Source organism: Ciconia boyciana, chromosome 5 (assembly GCF_034638445.1).
Source record: "Ciconia boyciana chromosome 5, ASM3463844v1, whole genome shotgun sequence".
NCBI classification, from domain to species: domain Eukaryota; kingdom Metazoa; phylum Chordata; class Aves; order Ciconiiformes; family Ciconiidae; genus Ciconia; species Ciconia boyciana.
The window spans coordinates 26,712,465-26,733,664 of NC_132938.1; the positions used below are offsets into that span (position 1 = coordinate 26,712,465).

Genomic DNA, 21,200 nt, shown 5'->3' on the forward strand with positions numbered 1-21,200 from the left:
CCCCCAATCATTTTGTAGTCAAAGTACAGTAAGCCTCAACTCCCTGCTACATGTTAGCTGCCTGGTTTGGTTAAACTTAATTGGATCTATTAAATGGACACTTGTCCCCAGCCATAGCACACCACAGTTAAAATCACTTCTTCAATAGCTGAAATTATACATCACATACTGCCCCATTCCAAGAAGGCACCGACCCATCAATGTAATCTAAGATACCAGAAACCACCTTTGACTCCATTAAGCACCTGAACTGGTGTTTCATTCATCATACATATGCAATCCAGAGGCCTTTCCTTTCTACATTGCTCAGAAGGTACACGTTGATTTTAAAATTCTCAATACTTCCATTTTCAGGACAGTGCTAATGTTATCATACAGATATATCAAAATACTGTAAATTAATCTGGCCTACATTTTATTACCCACAACCCCAAGCAGAAGGAGGGAAAGGATAGAAACACATTCTTTTTAGAAGTCCTTGGCACAAAAGCTGCTGCTCAGGCACTCTGGGACAGGTGCCCAGAACGTCTCAAGTTCCAATAATAAGAAAAGACTTCATTATGAGAAGAGGTCTGAACACAAAAACACAGATGTGATATCAGAAAAAAGTTGCTAGTAAAGACACAAACTTGTAACCAATTAAGTTGACCACGACTTCAATAAGCTAAAAGAAAAAAATTTGCAGAAACTGACCCAAAGCCTGGTGGCCAACACACCAAGTTATACAAGCATCTTCTGTAAGAGACACAAAAAGCATCTTTAGATCATGCATGGCCAAGAAGAAGGCAAAACACCTATGGTTTCAAGGACTGATTCATGCCTGAATTTGTACATTCTGCTAAAACTGGCTTTTAATATTGTCATATTTGAAGTGGTGGAAAGTTATCTTTTAATTGAACAAAACTTTTTCAAGCATTTCCATCCCAAGCACTGCATCATCATAATATTCCACATGCCAAAGTGAATTTGTTTCTCTAAATCAAGTTGATATAAAGATTTGGACTTAATAAATAAAGATTATATATGTCTATACAAAAACAAAAGGAAAAAAAATACTTGTTGGTTTAGTTCTAAAGTGTACAGTACTTCAGATTTTCTTGATGCTTCAGTAAAGCCAATATCTGACCAAAAAAATTCCTCAAACTCAGATTAAGCAGTACCACTAAGAAAAATCTTCCTTTGTTGTTTCAGTGTTGGTAGGTCCACTAGCAAAGTATTTGTTCCCATTTAAAGTTAGTCTATAGTCTTCAGGTCATCTGAATTCCTTAACAGTAGTTCATAAAAAAAATACAGAAAAAAACTCTGCTCTTAGCCTGAAAATTATGTCCAACACACACAAATGAATTCAGCAAAACACGTATGCATGACTTTGAAATTCTATTATTCCTATTATCTAGGAATGGCAAGCTCACCATTGCAAGTTCTCCAACAGGGACAAAATAAAATAGCCACTTCAATGAGCACCCCAAAACTGCACTCCTCCCCATTCCACACAGACTTTGATTCAAGGTCTCTGTCCGAACAATCAAAACTCTAGGATCTTCTCCTGTAACTGGCAATATTCCACTGGAGTTTTGAAAATACTAGGCTGGACTTGTCCATTCAATAATTTTCAAAACTGTAACTGGACAACAAGGCTCTTTTTCAAAGAAACAACTGATATGTGCCTTGCTGCTTTGAAAGCAAAGCACAAAGCCTACATTCTCTTCACATTTATAGGTAACACATTTTTCGAGGTACTGACTAGCCAAGACCATGATTTCTATTTTTCAGTCTTTGCGGGGTCACTGTTGTGACGGGAAGCAGATCATCAGATGAGAGAATACTTCTCATCTCTAAAAAATTATTACTACATCTCCACCCTGGGCATAGGACCAAATCCCAGGTTACGACAACTTTCTGGTCCAAAGACCATGGCATTAACAAACGAGCTGTGCCAATATTTGATCAATGCTCAACTTTATTCTCTATTTTCAGCATAGAGTTAAGAAATAATAGCACTGTATCACAGTATTATTTCATGTTTCCAGTGGAAAAAGGGATTAAAAAATAAAAAATAGACATAAGCCTCACAGTCCCCCAGGATGCTGTCAAGCAAGCAGAGAAGATGCTTTTGTAACAGTCCCTTTTGCTTATGAAAATTTAGCAAGTTTGCCAAGTGCCAGTTATACTGAATAGCACAGAAACGATATGTATTGTATCAAATTGCAAGATCTCAGACAGGTTTTACATATGAAATAATTTCAAAATTCCATCTACAACCTCCAGAAAGTCATCTTTGCCATTTGTGAACAGTGCTATCTTTTCAGTGAAGAATACCCTTAACTAGATCTACTTGTTTCCCCTGCTCAACTACGCTTGCTCAAAAGTGCTGGAACCCACAAAAACCTTCTAGCTCACCAACAAAAATTTTCGGTAACATATCCTGCAATTATTACTTATGATTCCACTTCAGACCTCTCCCCAAAACTGTGGATGTATTTCACGTACAAATTAACAGTTTAATGTATCAACTCTAGCTTTGAGAGAACTCGCAAGAGTACAGTCGTGAGTTACAAAAATGATTCCTCCTCTTTTAAGGAAAAGCAAGGAAGTAGTATTCCCATAAAGGTCTGCAGGCAAGAAGGAGACATTTCAACTATGACAAGGAAACAGTTCTCTGGCAGTTCTCCTTTCTTGTGTTGAAATGTTTACCTTAAGAAGCAAAAGTTGCAGGGAAAGGGACAGTGGTCAGGATTGCTCACCTTTAACCGTTTAACCACCTCATCGTTGGTAATTTTGTCCGTAATCTCCTTCACTCCAGGAGGATAGTAGATTATTTTACCGTCGGCAGCAGGTTTTGGTTGGGTAGCAGGGAAGTCCATCCTGGTGCTGCTGGTTATAAACTTTCCTTCTCCACAGTCCTCTACCGGCCTCTATCGGTCAGAAAACAAAAGTTCAGCAGAATAGAAACGACTTTCTAACCCTCTTTTTCCATTTCTCACCCTCAATTCGCAGAAGGCCCCGGTTATCACCCCGCCGGCTGCGCCCCCCGCCGCTGCCCCCGCCGCATCCCCCCGCCCCGGGCGGCGCTGGAGCGAGGCCCGGCCCGCCGCCGCCGCCGCTCCCCACAACTCCGGCCCCTCCATTCCCCTCCGGCGCCTCCTTTCATTGCGAGGCTGCTCCAGCCCAACACTGTTAGTTCGGAGCCGACGATTTTACAATGAAATTTCGGGCGCGATCGAAGGATGCCCCGGGGCCGAGGGCCCGTTACGGCCCGAGGGGGGGACCGGGGGTTGCAATTCCCGGCCCCGGGGGGGGGCTTCGGAGCCGGCACACCGGCCCCGGAGCCGGGAGACGAGGCCTAAACAGTTAGGCCTCAAAACTATCAGGAGGCAGAGAAACCAACAGGAGAGGGGGAGGGAGGGAGGGAGGCGGCGGCGAGCACAAACAAAACACCCCCGCCGGCCCCCCCGCCCGGCGCCGAGCCCCCCGCCCGCCCCCCCCGCGGCGGCGGGAGCCCCCCCGGGGAGGGGACCAGGCCACTCTCCACTTTCCATTTGTTCCCGCAACTTCATGTCCCCTCAGCCCCTCGCCCCGCAGCCCCTCCTCGCCCGCCGCCCCGCACCCGGCCGGGCCCACAAAGAGCCCCCACCCCCCCCAGCTCCGCGCACACACCCCCGCCGGCCGCGGGCGACGGGGAGGAGGGAAGCGGGGGGGAAGCAGGGACGGAGGGAAGCGGGACCCGGAGCTGCCTTTACCTCATGCAGCTCCGGAAGGTGCAGCATTGAGTAGCCTCCGTGCCGGGTGGTCCTCGCCTCTCCGCCGCCACCCCTGCCGGCCGCTGCCCTGGCTGCTCCCGCCGCCTCCCTGCTCCGCGGTGCGGCGGCGGCTCCTGCTCGGGAAGGGGTGGGGGGAGGGGGAGGCTGCTCGGTGGCGGCAGCGGCGGCGGCGGCTGGGGAGAGGGGGAGGCTCCGGCGGAGCGTGCGCCGCGGGGACACACTGCCGCTCTCTGTCCGGCCGGGGAAGAACAGCCCAGGAGGAGGCTCCGCGCCGCCCCCCTCCCCCTGCCCGCCCGCCCTCGGGCCTGGGGCCGGGCCCGCAGCGCCGCCCAGCCAGGATCCCCCAGCTCCGGGGCAGGGGCGAGGCCGGCCAGTAAGTCTCGTACCCCGCCGAGCCCCGCGCAGGGCGGCGGTGGCGGGTAGTACCGGGCGCGGCCGCCGCAGCGCTGCCTCCCGCTTGGCGCCAAAACCCCCGGAGCGGCCGGGCCGGGCGGGCCGCGGCCTGAGGGCCGCTCTCCGGCCGGGCCTCGACCCCACGGGGCTCTCCTCCTGCGCGGCGGGGGGCAACGGCCGGCTCCGAGGGCGAGGCCTGGGGCGGCGTGGGGCCGGCTGCCGGGATTGCCGGGGCGGGGGCCGGCGGGTTCCCGGCTGCAGGGCGGCAGCGCCGTGTGCGGAAGGGGGAGAGACATGTTTGTGCTTCCTCACGGAGCTGGGCTGCTCATGGCTGCGCGGTCTCGTCTGGCCGGTCCCTCCGGCAGCTGGTGACGGTGGTGAGGCCTGGTCGGCGTGATAAATAAGAAAATGGGGGGAAACGGTGTGTGGGGTGGCACGGAGAGTGCTGTGGCAGGTAGGAGTAAATAGCCCTTCTTCAGACAGAGGGGAGGAAGAGCAGCATCCGCGCATCGACGTCCAAATTTTTCTTCCTCGTTGGCAGATGAGTTTCTCAAACGTTAACTTAGTTATAAATCTTCAGGAGAAACTTGAATATGTAGACTGAAGGAGCCCTTGCCAGCCAACTCAGGAAATCCTTCCATGCAAAATGTCTTTGTAATTTAATAGTCTTTCATATTTCCAAGAGATGGGGTATGTCTGGAAAGTCAGTAGCAAAGTGGGATATATCTGTCTGTTTTGAATCTGCATTATGGTGCACTGCATGTCTGAAGTATAGGTGGCTAGAAAGTGTTTTCCAGATGCTTGCCCTGCTCAGAGAAGGTGCGTGACAACTGAAAGATGACTTTTAATGGATCAAGACTAATTTAGGGTCTTCAGATGATTATTCTTGGTTACTCGAACCAGCTAAAAGTATCATTCTTCTCAGTTTTGAAAATCTCTAATGAATTTTCTATAGAGCGAATTAAAAGCAGGCAGCTGGGACCAGTCTGCGTGGAGGAACAGGTTTCTCCGCAAGGGCTGCGCATGTGTGACAGGGGCCTTGCTGGGCACAGCAGAGGGGCTGGCATGGCCTGCCAGGAAGGATGCAGGAGCGTGAGGGGATGGGAAAGGGGTAAGTAAGATTATGGTGAAAGTATGCCACATTCCAGATTTACAAGGTGTGGGAGGAAAATGTACAAAGACTGAGGAGCTCTCAAGTACTTCTGGTGTAATAGCATGTGGGTAGGAAATGTCTCTCCTATACCTGTGTTCCTTGTCTCCCTGCAGTGTTGTCCTATGGGAGCTGAAGCCTTGAATGTCCATAGCCTCTATGAAACCAGCTCAGAAAGGATTACAGTGAAAATGACTAAGAGTTGCAAGGAGCACTTAGGAGATCTCAGGCACTGATTTGGAAATCTAGAAGGGCGCTGCCAGACAAGGTGTTTAAATCTGGCTGCGAGTCCAGGCTTAGATAAAATTATTCTCTCCAGGCATAAGGATCGATGGATTGGGGCATTCACAATGGACAGGTGACCATAAGAATGAGATACATGATTCAGTTTTAACAAGGTTGTACTGATTTAATAAACAAATAAAGGCAATGCCAAGCATTTCATCTTTTTCCTAAGCCAAACTTCAGTGGCCGTTTAGATTTGCCTTAGAGCTGAAGTACTCAGACTAGCTATCAGCTCTTACTTGTTGTCAGTAAAATAATATGTACTGTCAGAACTATTATACTTTTAACAAATTTGGTTTTTTTAGCTTTACATTTGTTACGTTAGGTACTTTGCTTCCCAAATCAAATTACTAATATAAGCAATTAATTTGGTGTTGATTTCTTATTTTTAATACACTTGTATTAACACAATAAATCAGAAACAAATCCTAGAAGATTATTCTGTAAATAAAAAAGAAAGTATGTATAAAAAACCTATATGAGCTGTCTTCAATTTAAGTAGAAAAAGAGAGAATGTAAGTTAGTAAAAATGATGCAAAAAATACATTTGAAGTGACCTTTGCTGAGGTTTTTTTATGACGCAAGCATAAAGCTAGGAAGATGTTAGGCAGGCTTCTCTTTGGGCAGAATTGAAATATTATGGGTGTCATATTCTAGAAATTTCACCTAAGTCTCTGACCTTCCTGTTTTTTAATGTTTATTTTCAGGTATTATTTTCTTGTTATTGAAAAGTGGTATTTTATGTATGTCATTAATGTGACCTACAGTGTCATAACGTTTTCTTGTAATATTGTGGTTACAGGTTTTTTCCACAAAGTGACACCATCTTTACCTATAAATCTTTATACAATAGGTCATGAAGTAGGAATAGGAATGAAAAGGTAGGGGTACGCTCCCACAACTTGTTTTTAGTCTAAGTGTAGGACAAACACAATGCAGAGCCTCTAGTATGCACTTCCAGTTTTATTTTCCACTGAAGAATAAGATGAAGTCTTGCTTTCTAAGGCATATGTACACTGTAACTAGTTAGATGTAGCAGTTCAAAGATTCCACTTGAAAGTGCCAGGTGAAGTTTGCTCATTTAATTAAAATCTTTCTTCATCTTGAGCAAGTTGTTTGTGAAGCCCTACACTGGAGTACTCTTGGTTGTGGACCAAGATCTATCTTCTTGCAGATTTCAGATAAATAGTGAAGTTAGCAATTACTGTGGAGTAACGTTTGAAGATTTTTAATTCTCAGAATTTCATATCTGTAATATAACAGAAAAAGTAATGAAAAACATCAGTAGAAAGCTGAGTATCTAGGAGAGGTTCACACTAGATTTCTGCTTTCACAGGTAATGATTAGTCAGCAGTGTGAAAATGTTGAGCACCCCTCAGCATCAATGTTGTTGGAGTCCTAAGCCATTAAGTGCAGGTGCAGTTTCTACTGGTAGACTGTTCCATTCCTGGTATAATTTCCTGTCTGACTGTAGGTTCTTGTATCAACACAACCTTGCTGACATCCCCTAGGTCCACAGCACGAGTATTTTGCCAGCATACTAGTGTAAAACTGTCAGAGCGCTCTTAGGATAGCCATTAATTTAGATGCTGTTAGTCAGATATATGGTGTTTTGAATGAGTCTTAGACAAATCATGATCCGCAAAGTGGTTGAGAGAGGAGTAGGTGCAATTCTGTAATGGGATGATTAGGCAATGGTCCATCTTTTCTCAGAAGAGAAGCAGCAGGATTTGTACTTCTGTACCATTTGAAATTCTAAAAGACTAAAACAAAGCGTGTGGTTCTGATATCACACCCAATTAAGGGAGGTATGAATGAACACTTAACTGCCAATTAGCTTGAATATATGCATGGCATTTTCAGAATGTGCAAACATAAAAGCTTCAGATAATCTGACCTGTGGTACTCTTAATCTGAATAGTCCTGAAATCTGCTTGCAGATATGATTACAGCTGCTAGTGTCTGGTTTGTTGCCTTTGCTTGTTTGACCTTCACCCTTCTAATTTCAGCAGGCAGCTGAGATCTGACTTGGACTCTGCTTCTTGTACAGCTGTAGCCAGGTTCACATGATCCCTTGGGTTTTAATGGATGGCTCTGTCTAATAATAAGACCCAGTCCTTTAGTCTTTACCCAGAATTTTTTTAGTCCCTACCTGGACAAATTTATGTTGGAATTTATTTACTTTTACTCCCAGTATTTTTATTGGAATGTATTTACTCCAATCTGTTTGTAGTTTGTTATTAATATATTTTAGACTACCATTGCAAGTGTAAGCAATACTGAAGCAGACTGAAATAAAGGGTGCTGAACGCTCTTGTGAGGCAGTCTTGTGGGGTGCTTCTTTCTCTGTATCATGTCAGGAGAGGTTAGAGGCAAGTACCAAGAAAAGAGGAATGTCATGTTTTTACTGGTAGGTGAAATAATGCAGCACAAAATTTTCAGAACAAAATGGCTTTCAGGTGAAACAGAAGAGAGTGTGGAGTGATTACTTTAAGCACAGAAAATCCCTTAATTCAATGTTGATTAAATTAAGCTATGCGCACATCTTTCCAGGAACAGCTTAGCGGTTGTCCTCAGGTCTTTGTTAGTACAGTAAGCATGGATAGTAATAACGATCAAGAACTAAATAGTTGTATCAAGACACAACAGTGTGTGACACAACTGCAGAATAAGTCATATCTGTCAATCAGCTGGGCAGACAAGTAAGAAATCCTATCTGGTGGGTTAGCAAAGCACTTGTCTTCCTAATAATAGCTATGCTCTTGAAAGCTCCTGCTTTGCAGAACCAGGTGGTGGAGTGTGGTCCTTCACTATTAAATCTTTTAAGTCACAGTCAAATAGGTCAAGAGGGGGGGAAAAAAAGTGTAATTACTTGTTTTCAGCTCTAGCATTTAGCCAGTTTTTGATATCTAGCAGGTTGCTTTCTGCCAGGTTGCTTCCTAATCATGAAGGCACTCCCTGCCACCCCCCCCAACATGAAAGCCTATTTCTTTTTTCAGTGATACACACTTTTCCTGCAATACACCAGTTCCTCTGAACTCAGTAAAAATCAAACCCTGGAAAATAATTTTTTGTCCTCAGTTTTGCACAGAAGCTTTCTCTTAGCTTTTTGACTTTGGTATTAGTCCTTGTTTCCTTTCCTCTTTTGTCTGTCTGTTGATTCTCTCACGAATGCAATTGCACACAGCTCTTCCAGTTAAAATTATAGCCTCTAAGTTTGCTGCACTGGATCTTCAGAGATATCCCTGAGGTTTCTAATTAAACTTTGTAGTGTAATGTATCTTTGATAACAGCACCTAATTGTTTTAACTACCTATTTTTATAAAAGAATTGATGTTTTTTTACATCTGCTGTAAATTGAGAACAGTGGTTACACTCACCTGAGTCAAAGGTGAGTTTCTTCACAATGTGGGTTGCCATAATGAAAGAGCTCCAAAAGGTATGCCATTCCAGCAGGTATTTGCAGTGAAATTACTCCCATCTAAGAATAGACCAAGAAGTGTGTTTTGTCCTTAAAACAGGGACTTACGTGTGTCTCCCATGACATACACTGACAAAGCAAATCTGTCAAAGGGTGGAGGAGGACTTGTGTGTATTATCTCATGAAGACAATCAGCTGGAGACACAAAGGGCTTCCTTGGAAAAGAGAAGAGTCCCATGACTCGCTGACTTTTCATGGAGTACCACCAGTTCTGAATAAAGGAAAGGACCAAATACTGTATGGATGATATACTCCTTTGAAACTGATCCCTAGCCATAATCTGTCTAAAAGTTATTTTGCTTTGGTTTTCATAAGGAGGGCTTTCTCCTGTGCTGTCTGAAAATGTCCTTATTCTGAGTCATACTTGGAGATAGGGTACTTATACTTGCCACTGGACTTTTGTGGTATCAAGGCATGTTCAGAAATAACAAGGATTGTCATTGTCAATATATTTAAGCCATTGTGAAAAAGTGTATACTTGTGAATACACTTGTAATTTATGAAATACTGTATTGACAGAACAATTGTACTTGTTTCCTTTGCTTGCAAGTGAAGTAAAATCAATTTATTGGCACCTGCATATTGGTAATTTCATAAGAGAATTTTTAGAAGCCTCCTTGATCCATTGCTAGTTTTGAGCATTCAGAAACTGAAGTCACAGCAGCCTACTGCGTGCCATCTATCCACCTCCTTTCTGGTTGCTCTCTATTGTGATGACTTGTCACCATTCACTCCATAATTACATTCTCAAGGTTATTTCCATCTCTATTCCTGATGTGTCCAAAGCACATACATTCATTTCTGACAACCAAGTCTACCTTTCTCCAATAATATATTTAATATGAGCATTTATCATCTTTTCTGCCCAGGAGATATGCAAGGGTCTTTGCTTGCACCACATCTCAAAAGCTTCAGTTGTCTTCCTGTCGGTATCAATAATTTCTCAGAATTCATGTTCATAAGTTGCTACAGCAAAAGATTAAGCATTTCACCAGTCAAATCTTTCTACTTTTCTAGGTGAAATGTTTTTTTCAGGCTTTTATAAGGGAAGCTGTGGGTGGATCAACTATTCTTCAAATTTTTCCAGTTTCTCTTGGACAGATTCTGATTGGATAAATTTGATCCCAGATAACTGAATTTATGAACAGTCTCTGTAGCTAGACCATTAAGCATGAAGATAGCTTATATTCTATTTTTATTAATTAAGTAAAGTTATTTTATTTATGGCACATTCAAGAATAGCCTGTATTTTTCATTAGCCTTTTATTGGCTCTGTAATACCTGCTGCACAGCAGAAGCAGTTGTGACAAAGAGCGTTATGTCGTCAGCTGAAGGTCACTTAAAAGGAGTCCATTTCAAATTCAGCTTTTCCGTTCTGTAAAGTCCTTTCTGGATTCTTTTTTTTTTTTCCCAGCCAGGCTGCAAGGAAATCTGCAGTTACCTGCAGTTGTAATAGTAGCATATGGCTCTTTATGTTTGCTTGATATTTTTTCAAATAACAAGGCAGATTTGGGGAATTTCTGAGTGTATGGGACTACTTAGAGGAAATACCACTGAGGAAACTGGGAAAGTTTGGTAATACATTTAGCCCATGGTGGCTACCTACTGAAGGGAAGGCAGTATGAGCAGAGTCTCTACCTCTGCCCCATTAGATGAGAACTGTCCTATGCTCTTAAAAAACGAGAAGATGCGTGTTACTAACAAATTCTGATTAAGAGACTCCTTTGTGAAAGGTATCTATTGTATTTATGATGCTGCTGTTCCTACTTCTTTCACAAATATAATGTCCACTGCTCGCAGTAAAGAAAAGAATGATATGAAACTTTACAAATTAACGTGAACTTGGAATTTACCACTGTGGTCAAAGAAAGATGTTTGATGAATGGATGTGCAGTCTCAGAGCTGTACTGTAATGATGGGGTCATTTCACGATGATGGATAGGTATGTGGTGTGCTATTCAGAGGCTTAAAAAGGGGTTGCATTTATCAAACTCAGGGAAGCATCAAAGTGTTTGGGTATGACTGTGAGCAATAGAATCATTACAATTTGCCTTTGAACAAAGTCAGGAAATATATTGATCATATAGGTTTATGCTGCTAGGAAAGCAACTAATGATGATTCAATCAATGTGTTTTGTGAATGGCTTGAGGGGATAATCATTAAAACCTTACACCACTACACCATTTTGGAACTTGAATATGAAAGTTGGAATTTCAAACCCTTGTAAAGAACAATTTGCATTTGAATATACAAAATAAAATTACTTATTTGGATTGTGCAGCTCTGGTCACTTCATCCTTACGATTCTACTTCAGTAAACGCACTGGATGTTTGCATCTGTGCAGGTTATCAGCCAGTGTGACAGAGGATCACACTGACAACATAGTGATCCAGCAGCAGGGAATACTGAGTATCAGTGGAAGAAGATTTTCCTAAATTCAGGATATGTAGCAGCAGAGAAAGTAACTAAGGTTATTTGAGCCAGTACTTGAATGTGTTTTTAACAAAGCGGACAATGAATTGGTGTCTGAAGAGAGGACAGAATATCAGGTATTGAGTAGACAAAGCCAGAAGTAGGCTAGACAAGGCAAGAGCAAATTCAGAAATGAGAAAAGCATAGTCTTGACAAACATGAATGCTTAGTAATACAAAAGCTGTGTTCACAATAGTCAGATTTCTAACCAAAAATTCTCCATGATGGCATATAAAAAAGTCCATGATGGCTGAAGGTGATGATATTAAATGCCAGCAGAGGGATTACTGCTTGTAAAGTAGACTGATACGTATCCACTTACAATTTCACCAACATCTAATACCACTATTTATATCCTATCTGAATTTGGCAAGGCAGCTCATGTGTACCCTGTGTAATATACTATAACTACACTGTATCAAGCACATAAACACTTGCTTTCTTAAGTATATCTCTGTACTGTTCTTTTTATCTTCCAGACACTGCATACTTATTCCTAATCATTTATATTTTCAGGGAAGTGCATGCTAAAATTGTAAACTTCCTTTATCTGAGACCATTAAAAAGACAGACAAAGGCTTTTAGCCAGCACGTGAACATTTAAGTCACTACTTTAGATGTACTTCAGATTTGCTTATGGAATGTTGTTGATCTATATTTAATCAATATTTTTTAAACTTCAAGATCTGCTCAGCAGCCACCTCTAATCCAGCACATGGGGAAGAAAACTTGAGTGAACCAGTTTTTTAATCCATTTTCAGTATCTAGCTTGACACTGCCTGGATGCACTGTTAGGCTTGTATCCTTGCTTCAAAAACTGTAACAATATGTTCTCTCACACAGCTTCATAGTAAAAAAGATGTAAATGAAAAAATATGTTGACAAGTCTATCAGATTCTGAATATAGTAAGAGAGAACAGAACAATGTTACTTCTAGGGGAGAAAAACTATCTAGCAATAGGTCCTTAAATCCCTTAAGGAACTAGCTTCATATAGCAAGTAAGAAATAACACTGAAGGAAGTACACAAATGCTGACATAATCTATGAATTAAAAAACCCAAGGGCTTTATAGTTTCCTGAATTTAAGCAAATTTGCAGTAATATTTAGTCTGTCTTACCAACCCCTTATTTCGGTGTTTGTCTCTGTGTTCCTTTCTAAAAGGTCTGTCCCTTGGCCCGTTGCTGGATATGAGAAATAGGAACACAAGAAAAGGTATGAATGAACAGGAGAAATGGGAAGGAGCAAAGATGAACACATAGAGTAGAGAATCTGCAGCTGGCCGAGCATTAGGGAATTTCATGTGAGCAAACAAAAAATGCAGAGATAGAAGGTGAAATAAATAGCCCTGAGTGAATTGCAAGTATATTTTAAATATCATTATTTGTGATCAGTAAGTACAATTTTGCCAAATTCAAGCTGAACTGGAGAAGCCAAATTCTGAGAACAATATGATTATATGTTCTGTTATATATCTTAAAACTAGTTACACCTACAGTTCATATTTACTTAATATAAAGGCTCCTTTCAAATTTGATTTTGGCTTTGCATATTTGGAAGCTACATAAATAATCTTTTCTAAAACTAGCTGAACAAACTTGCAAGAAGATTTTTTAAAAACAGCATACTATTAAAATTCAAAGTTAAAAAGGAGATTGTTGTGGATTTATTTTGCCCCCTGTTTATATATGAAGGGGAGTTCCAGGTCAACTAGAGAGCTACATCAAAATATATTGGGAGCTTTTCTTTCTCCGTGCATATGTCCTGCCTGCTGTTTTAATGCTGCCATGGGTAGTAAATGTCTTCTTGCTGAGCCTGGGGAAGAACATATATGTGACAGTGGCTGCAGTTGCACTTGGGAGTGACACAACCTGCCATCCACAAAAGGGTGAACCTGACAGTGTAGAGTGTTGACAGGTAAATGAAACAAGCTTAAATTATGGAAGTGTTTGTTTTCTATTTCAATCCTAATAATAGGTTTAAACATAATCCAGATAGGGATTTACTTGAATGTGCCTTTGACCACTGCTGAATTTGAAAAGTAGATATATAACCAGCAACAATTGGGAGAGTCCTAAAACACTTGCCTTGAACAGTCATCAGAGTCACAAACCGCATAATGCTGCCGAGGAAAATAATTACCAACGCGTATGGGTGAGGGGAAAATTGCCAATTTGTTCTTCTGCTGAGTATTTAACCTTTTCGCTTTCTACTCTTCAGTACTGTGTAGTATATACAGTTTATTTTTTGTATGTGGAAAATAGGCAAGTTCGTAACAAACACTGATGTAAAGATAAAATTCTTACTTGGTTTTGAGGTACGCATTGTTCTCTCCTAACCATCACCACTGCACAGAAGAAGAAATCATAGCTCAGAAACTGAAGAGCTACATAGAAAATATGAACTACTCGCGTTTCAATGTTCTTTTAAGTTAATGTGTTATTTCTTCCAGGTTTTGGGGAATGTAAACAGAGGAATAAAGTAATTGAAAGAGTTCAGTGTTTGATCATCTATTTGAAGAAAGCTTAAACATGTTTTCATGCTGGTTGTATCAACTGGTTTTGGTTTTGTTTTTGTTTTTAGTAAGTTGTCTATTACAGATGGGCCCACGTCCAAATTACACCACCTCTCCTCCATCCTGAATTGTGTGTGTGAGCTAAACCTGGTTACAGATACCAATCTGAATATCATGAGCTAGGGCAGGGTGGAGTGGAGCTTGTCTTAAGATCTGACTCCCTCGTTCTCTGGACTTGGAATTGGCATGAATTTGGCAGGTCCAAGCTAACTAATTTTTACCTAGTCCTCAAATAAATCAGAAACTGTAGACTGTCCTGTTAGAAGGAGTGACTGTCATTTTATGTCTCTGAAACCCTAAGGTGGTCCTTAGCTGCCTATGGCTTTCTAAATTTGAGTTTCTTTTGTTGCTGGTGTTACTCAGTGGGAAAGAATGTGGCCCCATTTCCAGTGACAGAGGGTGTGAAATGTTAAAAAGTAGAAGTGATAGGTGGATTTTAAAGGGACCAAAAAAAAAAGAGGTCAGAATTTACAGGAAAGCAAAAGAAGGCCCGGTTCTCCATTCAGCAGGGACCAAACAGCCAAGGAGTCGATTTCCTATCTAAATAATTAGGTTCTATCATGTGACAGTTGCAAAGAATTACATACTGAACAAAGGATTTCCTTAAAAAAAAAAAGTAGTCTATACAGCTGTTTTTAAATGCACATCACTCCCTGCTCCCTTCCCCCATCTTCTTGGCTTCTTGTTTCAGCGTAAGACATGCAGCATACAAGTTATTCAAGTTTAGAAACTAGTTAGTGAAATTTAATTCATAAATGAGTGCTAGTGGGTTTAGACCATAACAAGCTCCCTAATTTATTTTTATAAGCAGTTGGAGTAACTTGCAGACGTTCGCGACAGAGGTCAAGTGCAAGGGTTGCTGTAGCTAGCCAGCTTTTGTGTAAGAAATGGTGAGTGATGAAAATTGACACTAAGCAGGATACCTGCAAGATACTTATAGAATTTTGAAGCCATTTAGTTGTGGTATCAGAAAATTTTGTAAAATACACAGGTCTGGATAGGATCTGTACTTGGAAATAAGGCCTCTATGAAACTCTTTGGGGAAAGAAATAAAATAGATTTTTATATATTTTTAATCTTCTATTAATTGAAGGTCAGTCACTGTGAAGTAAACGGATTCGTAAATCACTTATGATTGGCAAGCAATTAACTTCTGGTAAATGAATTGTACAGACAATGGAGTAGAGTCTGTCTTGACAGGTAAAAGCATTTGTTCATTCAAGTGACATTAATAGATTATTGAAACTTGCCTAAAATTCAGGCTCGTACTTAACATGAGATCTACTTGGAAATTCCATTCTGCAGCAAGGTCCAATGTTTTAACATTTAAAAATTTCTGAATTGGAGCAAACAATAGACATCCCAAAACTTCCAGTAGAATGAAAATACTGGGTTTTATTTAGAATCACTGAAAAGTTTAATGATTTTTTTCCCCAGTATTTTAGTAAGGTGAAATGGACTGATAACCTTTAACATCACAAAACCCCATATAAACTAAAAGAAGCCAAAATTTTATTTGAAATAGTATTACATAGTCAAAAGAAAACAACAACTGATAGCTTTTTTTGCTTCTCTTTATAATGTCAAATTGACTTTTTCAATAAATGGTTTGTTTTCAAGTGTTTAATTCTGCATCTCGGCATGACTTGGTCACATTAAGTAAACTTGGGCATTAATATATTTGAGGAAATGCATCTGTTTTGCTCTCAGGAAAACAGTTACTTTAGGTGATACAGAATACCTTAATGTGATAAAATCCTAATACGAGCAAGGTAGTTTGTAGTTTTTACATGCTATCGTGGTGAAGGTAAACAGGTAGGAACATAAGATTATTTTAACCCTCTAATACATATAATATGATATTGTTCCAACCAAAAGAAACAAACTTCTTTCCTTTTCTGCTTCTGCCCCTTTTTTTCCTTAGTGAAGACAAAGTCCAACGTGAGGATGATTTGGATTCAGTAGCTATCACTTATGTTAGGGACTTGAGTCTGGATAAGATATCCCAGGAGAAGCTCAGCTGCCCAAGGAAATAAAATGCTAAGTCTCACTGCAAATTCTTGAATTATGTTAGTTCTGTCTTAACCTGGAAGATTTTAGCCCAGTTCAAAACCAGTGCAATTTCTTCTGCAGCTGTGGCTGTCCTCTTAACAACTGCCTGAAGGCAATTACCTTGCAGATGGGAAACCTGGAGATTTTCTGTCCTGGGGCAGTTTTGTTCTTACAGCTCTGACAGCTCTGGCTTTACCAATGAATGGAGGCCATTAATGATACTGTTCCTTGGAAACATCCTCTTTCTTGATCAGCATACAACGATTGTTTTGCAAAAACCAGTAAGTAAACTTTCACATCCTGGTCAAATTCCAGTTCAGATAACAGCACCTTGCTTAGAGAGTTCAACTGGATAGTATATCGATGTCTGTTAACCTGCTCTGTGGGTATTGCATGGTGTAGTTAAACAGCTGTTGCATTTTGTTTGAGAGGTGGGCTCAGCTAACTGATGTATAAAGTGGATCCCCCATGGTTTTTCTTTTTTTTTTTACAAGACATTTTGGGGATGGTAAAAGTTACAGAAGTGTCAAATATTATTAATTTTTTTTTTCTGTTAAGTTTGGTCTAATTACTGTAGTGATATAAATGAAATCTGATTTTTAAAAATAATACAGATATGCAGTTTTACTGCTAGCCTTGTTCTTAGACCATGTCTTAAATACACTGACCTCTAAGATCTCTGATATTAAATTTGCTGTGGGATGGGATCAATGCAGTTTTTAAAAATAAAGGCAGTGACATTCTACAAATAAGAACATGACAGTTACAATGAAAGTCAGCTTATTACTTCTTATCATGTGCCAAGGAGACATATTAAGCATTGTTTGTTTTTCCTTTCTGCAGTTTAAACAGATCAGGATGAATTTTTGATATCCATGAAATTTGACATATCAGATTGATAAAAACAACATAGCAGAGAACATCCAATACAGGAATGAGATTGACCACAAATGAAAACTGAAGTGTGAGCTTATTCCAAATTCAGAAGGTCCTCGTAGCAGTGAGGCTTCTGTCAGCTATATAAGCATGACCTCACTCTTTGCCTGCCGAGAAGATACAATTAAGAATAATTCTTCACTTCTTGGATTACAGCATTTGTTGCAATCATGTTCCTGCATCTCCCCTCCAAAAACCAAAGCATCTTTGTAGTTCATATATTCTGTAGTTCATATATACTTGATATACTAAACAAATTTTATTTCTGTTGTGCAATATATCTGCAGTATATAATTAAAGTACAAGTACTTTAAATGGAGACTAGTAACATGCTGCTTTAGAATGCCTTTAAACAAGAATTTGAAAATTTACAACTATTAACTTTCAGCAGTAACCTTATAAACTCCTTTGATAGTTTACTGATGGGTAGGTGAATCAAAGTACTGATTTGTTAAGTAACTTGTCAATTCATTAGGGGTAATGCTGGAATTAGCGTGACCTGCTCACCTAAAAACGTGATCCTTTTGAAACCAGCAGAATGTTTGCTATTGTCTTCAGTGGGGCAAAAATTGCCTCATGATCTAGATTTTTGCTGCTTCTAAATACTATTTTTCCCCATTTAAAATAATGCTGAAATAGAACCCTGTGTAAAGGGAATTAAGGCATTATTTTAATATAGGTGTAGTAAAAATGTACTGTTTCGAATGAAAAAATGTGTATGTGAATTAACTAACATTACTGCAGTGATACTGACCTGACAGTTTCTACAGTTAACTATGGAATCGATAGCTACATGGAACAGAAGATCAATATACTTCAAGTATAGAAGCAAGATGTGGAGTTCCTTTATGGAGATAAACCACCACAATTCACTATGCATTCGACTTAAATCTGGATAGGGGTGGAGGAGAAGACATAGTTATGATGTGACTTGCTCTGCAAAAATTTATTTTTATAGAGCTTCTATCCTTCCCCACCCCCCCCTTTTTTTTTTTTACTTAAAGAATTAAGTAAATTTCTACTTCAGAAATCAAATTGTGGCTGAGGGAAGAGTTATCTTTTGTAGGAACACACACTCCAGGATCACGGACAAAGTAATATTAACTGGAGACACAGACATTCCAAGAAGCCAAGTTAAACATCTTAAATCAGCATTAAGGTAAATCCATTAGGAAAAAAAAAAAGGGGAAAAGCGAACGCTTTTTATTTCCCCCAATGGTAAAAGAAACCTAAAGCTGGCAACAGAATGTGGAAGGCTCCGTAGGAAGAGGAAGGGTTATAGCATGGAGGGACTGAATCAACTTTTATGAAAATGTTTTCTGCAGGAACTAGATGAGGGCTCTTTTCATCTCTCCTTTCTGAAGGATGGAAAAACCCACAATAATTTGGGGCTTTGATTGTATATATTAATGGTCCAAAGTAAAATTCTGAATAATGATAAAAACTATACCTGAAGTTCCTGGAAAGATAACTTATTTCAGATTTACTGCAGGCAGGCATGAATTTTTAATACACTGTCATTTCTCAGGCATTTTCCTACAGTATTTATTATTGTATATTCAACATGTTACTGTAAGTAAAAATGTCTTTAAAACTGACAAAGTTAAACATGTCTTTCTTGCCACACCAGAATGTTCTTCAAACCAAAAATTTAGCTGCAATTTGTTGTTTCAAATCAAAATCTAATCTTTTTAAACTATAGATCCTCAAAGATAATTTGAGCATAGAAGAAAGGAAATCATAATTTGCCGAGTAGACTTAGGCTGTATATAATCAGAAACATTAAAAGGGACCGACATTTTCTTGGTTTTATGGCCCAACTCTGGTAATAATACTATTTTAATGTGAGTTATAACATAAGTAAGAATATAGTGAAGTATTTTTACTTTGAGAAGGCAACATTGTAGAAACCAAAATGGAAAATCTGTTGTTACAGCATTCAGTGAAGACTAGACTAAACATTTGAGCCAAACAGCAGAGATTACATGCTGCATGTTCAAGCCACTCCAAGTAAAAACAAGCCAACTGTAGACATAAGGAGAGACAAAGGAATGAAAAAAACCCCAAAACAATAGCAGATAATAGGTGATTAGTGTGTTATGTTTGAAAAAGTTGTGTGAAAACTCAAAAAAAGGATACACATACTTAAAAGAACCTCTATTACAGTGATTATAATTAGCTAGATACCAAAATCCCTCCTATTTGAAGTGTTAACTGTGATAGCGAGAAATCTGCCAGTACCCAGCTTAGTCTGGCATTTTCACGGTGTCAAATACTGTAATATGTACAACTGGCAAAGAACAACATAGTTTCATGCATCAAGTGCCAGCAGCAACACCCCACTAGCAATGCAGTTGAATGGAGGCTATCAGACCTGAGCATACTGAAAACCTCTCTCTTCCTCTTTTTTGGCAACCTTAAAAATATACAGACACAGTCATTAGACTGGAATTTACATGACCTATTTTTCCAAACGTATGATTAACACATTACCAGCATCACACCCTTACAGAAAAATGATTTTGTTTCTGATACTTGTCCAGGCACTGAATACATGAAGTAAGGAAGCAGTTCCCGGTACATGCATGAAACCATCACTTGACACCACAAGCACACCCAAATTCTGATCAAGGCTTTTCCTCCAGATCCTGGGATATGTACCATATTAGCGTATTGAATAATTATTTATTTTCCTTTTTGTGAGTCATGGCAAGAGACAGCTTTTTTGAAACTTAACAGCATGTCCTGTGGATGAGTATGTATATGCTTTACATATTGTATTAGAAATGTAACGTTTGTCCTTGTTTATTTAAATATTGCACACCATATAACTACAAGATAAGCACTGAAATAGCAAAGTGACAGGCAAATTAGCAATGCGTAAATCAATTTAATTCCTAAACCATTAAATGCTTTGAATACTAATTTCAAAATTTCTAACATTACTTTTATTGTGAAATATACACAATCCTACACATAAAAACTATTTACTTTTCATTTGCTGTGCTACCAAACAGGCAGCACTTTGGGACTGTGATCTCCACAAGCTCTAGAGAAATTACTCTGAGTACCCTTCTGCAGTTTTCACAGAACTGTAGTGAGCTACCTATGCATAATTAGTTCACCTTAAAACTAGCTATTATTTTTGCACTTGCTTATTCTTTATCGTCATTAAAACTAAAGTTACATCTCTAATGCAAACAGGTCGGTCCTGGTGGCAGAAGGAAAGAGTCTTCAGACCCCAAAAGGAAGCAGCAGTGGGAGTAAGAGTGACTGTGGCCGTGACTTCTTGGTCTTTCTTGCAAAGCACGTAAGATTAGGTGCTAAATAGCTTTAGTAGTCTGCTAAAGGCCATGTCTTGTTTCTCTTTTTGAAGGAAAACGAAGGACAAATGAGGCTGGGGGATGCCACCTCATCCTTGAATGGGGTGAATCACAATGTGAGGGACCTTGGGGCTGGGAGACAACCTTACTCTCCTCGGGGGGAAATGCTTCTCCGCTTTCACAGGAGTGTCCTTGCTTCTGTTCCCTAGGAATATCACAGTGGGACACCTCCAGCCAATGTCCTCCTGAGGCATTGTGCCTCGATGGGAGGCAGTTGAGTACAGATGGCAGGGAGGTATCTCAAGACAATGGGGCGTGGGAGGGCACCCATCTCCTTCTGCGAATCAGATGAACAAGCAGGAAGAAGTGGAGACCCTGCCTATTGTCTTGCTCGGGCAGGCAGGGAGACAGAGCTGACGAGGATGCCTATGGCTATGTAATGAAGCCCTACTCTTCGAAATCAGTAATGGGTAAACTTCAGCAGTAATTTTCCAATTATAGTTTAATGCCCATTTGTTGACCGTGAAGTTTCTCGGATCAACAAACTTCTACAAAATTACAGAAAAGTTTCCCAGTAGAACCTCCTCATCTTGAGTGCTGGGGTTTTCTTTTTATTTTAAGACCTTTGCCCCTCTTCTTGCGTTGATAAATTCAAAACCCTTGCTCAGGTGCCTAGTTCCCTTCATGGTGGCTTCACAGCAGTTCTAACTGAAGAGCTGCTTATCATCATCTCAGTCTGTCAGAAGCATGTCTCTCTTCCCTTTCATCTTC

At 40.3% G+C, this 21,200-nt stretch overlaps 2 protein-coding genes across 3 annotated transcripts in view; one reads left to right on the forward strand and one right to left on the reverse strand.

The window, feature by feature from the left end:
• The window catches only part of PDS5A (PDS5 cohesin associated factor A), an 86,406-nt gene extending 82,398 nt beyond the window's left edge, over positions 1-4,008 (reverse strand). Inside the window, exons 1-2 of one of the 2 annotated variants that reach the window (XM_072863112.1) lie at positions 3,741-4,008; positions 2,745-2,915 (exon numbers count right to left, since the gene is read on the reverse strand). In XM_072863112.1, coding sequence (XP_072719213.1) covers positions 2,745-2,915; positions 3,741-3,767 — 198 coding nt within the window. In that variant the 5' untranslated portion in view covers positions 3,768-4,008. The remainder of the gene's footprint in view (positions 1-2,744; positions 2,916-3,740) is intronic. The other variant, XM_072863113.1, reaches the window with a different exon arrangement.
• Positions 3,988-21,200, forward strand: part of N4BP2 (NEDD4 binding protein 2) — a 61,771-nt gene continuing 44,558 nt past the window's right edge. The window contains exon 1 of the mRNA XM_072863109.1: positions 3,988-4,134. The gene's annotated coding sequence lies outside the window, so the exon portion shown is untranslated. The remainder of the gene's footprint in view (positions 4,135-21,200) is intronic.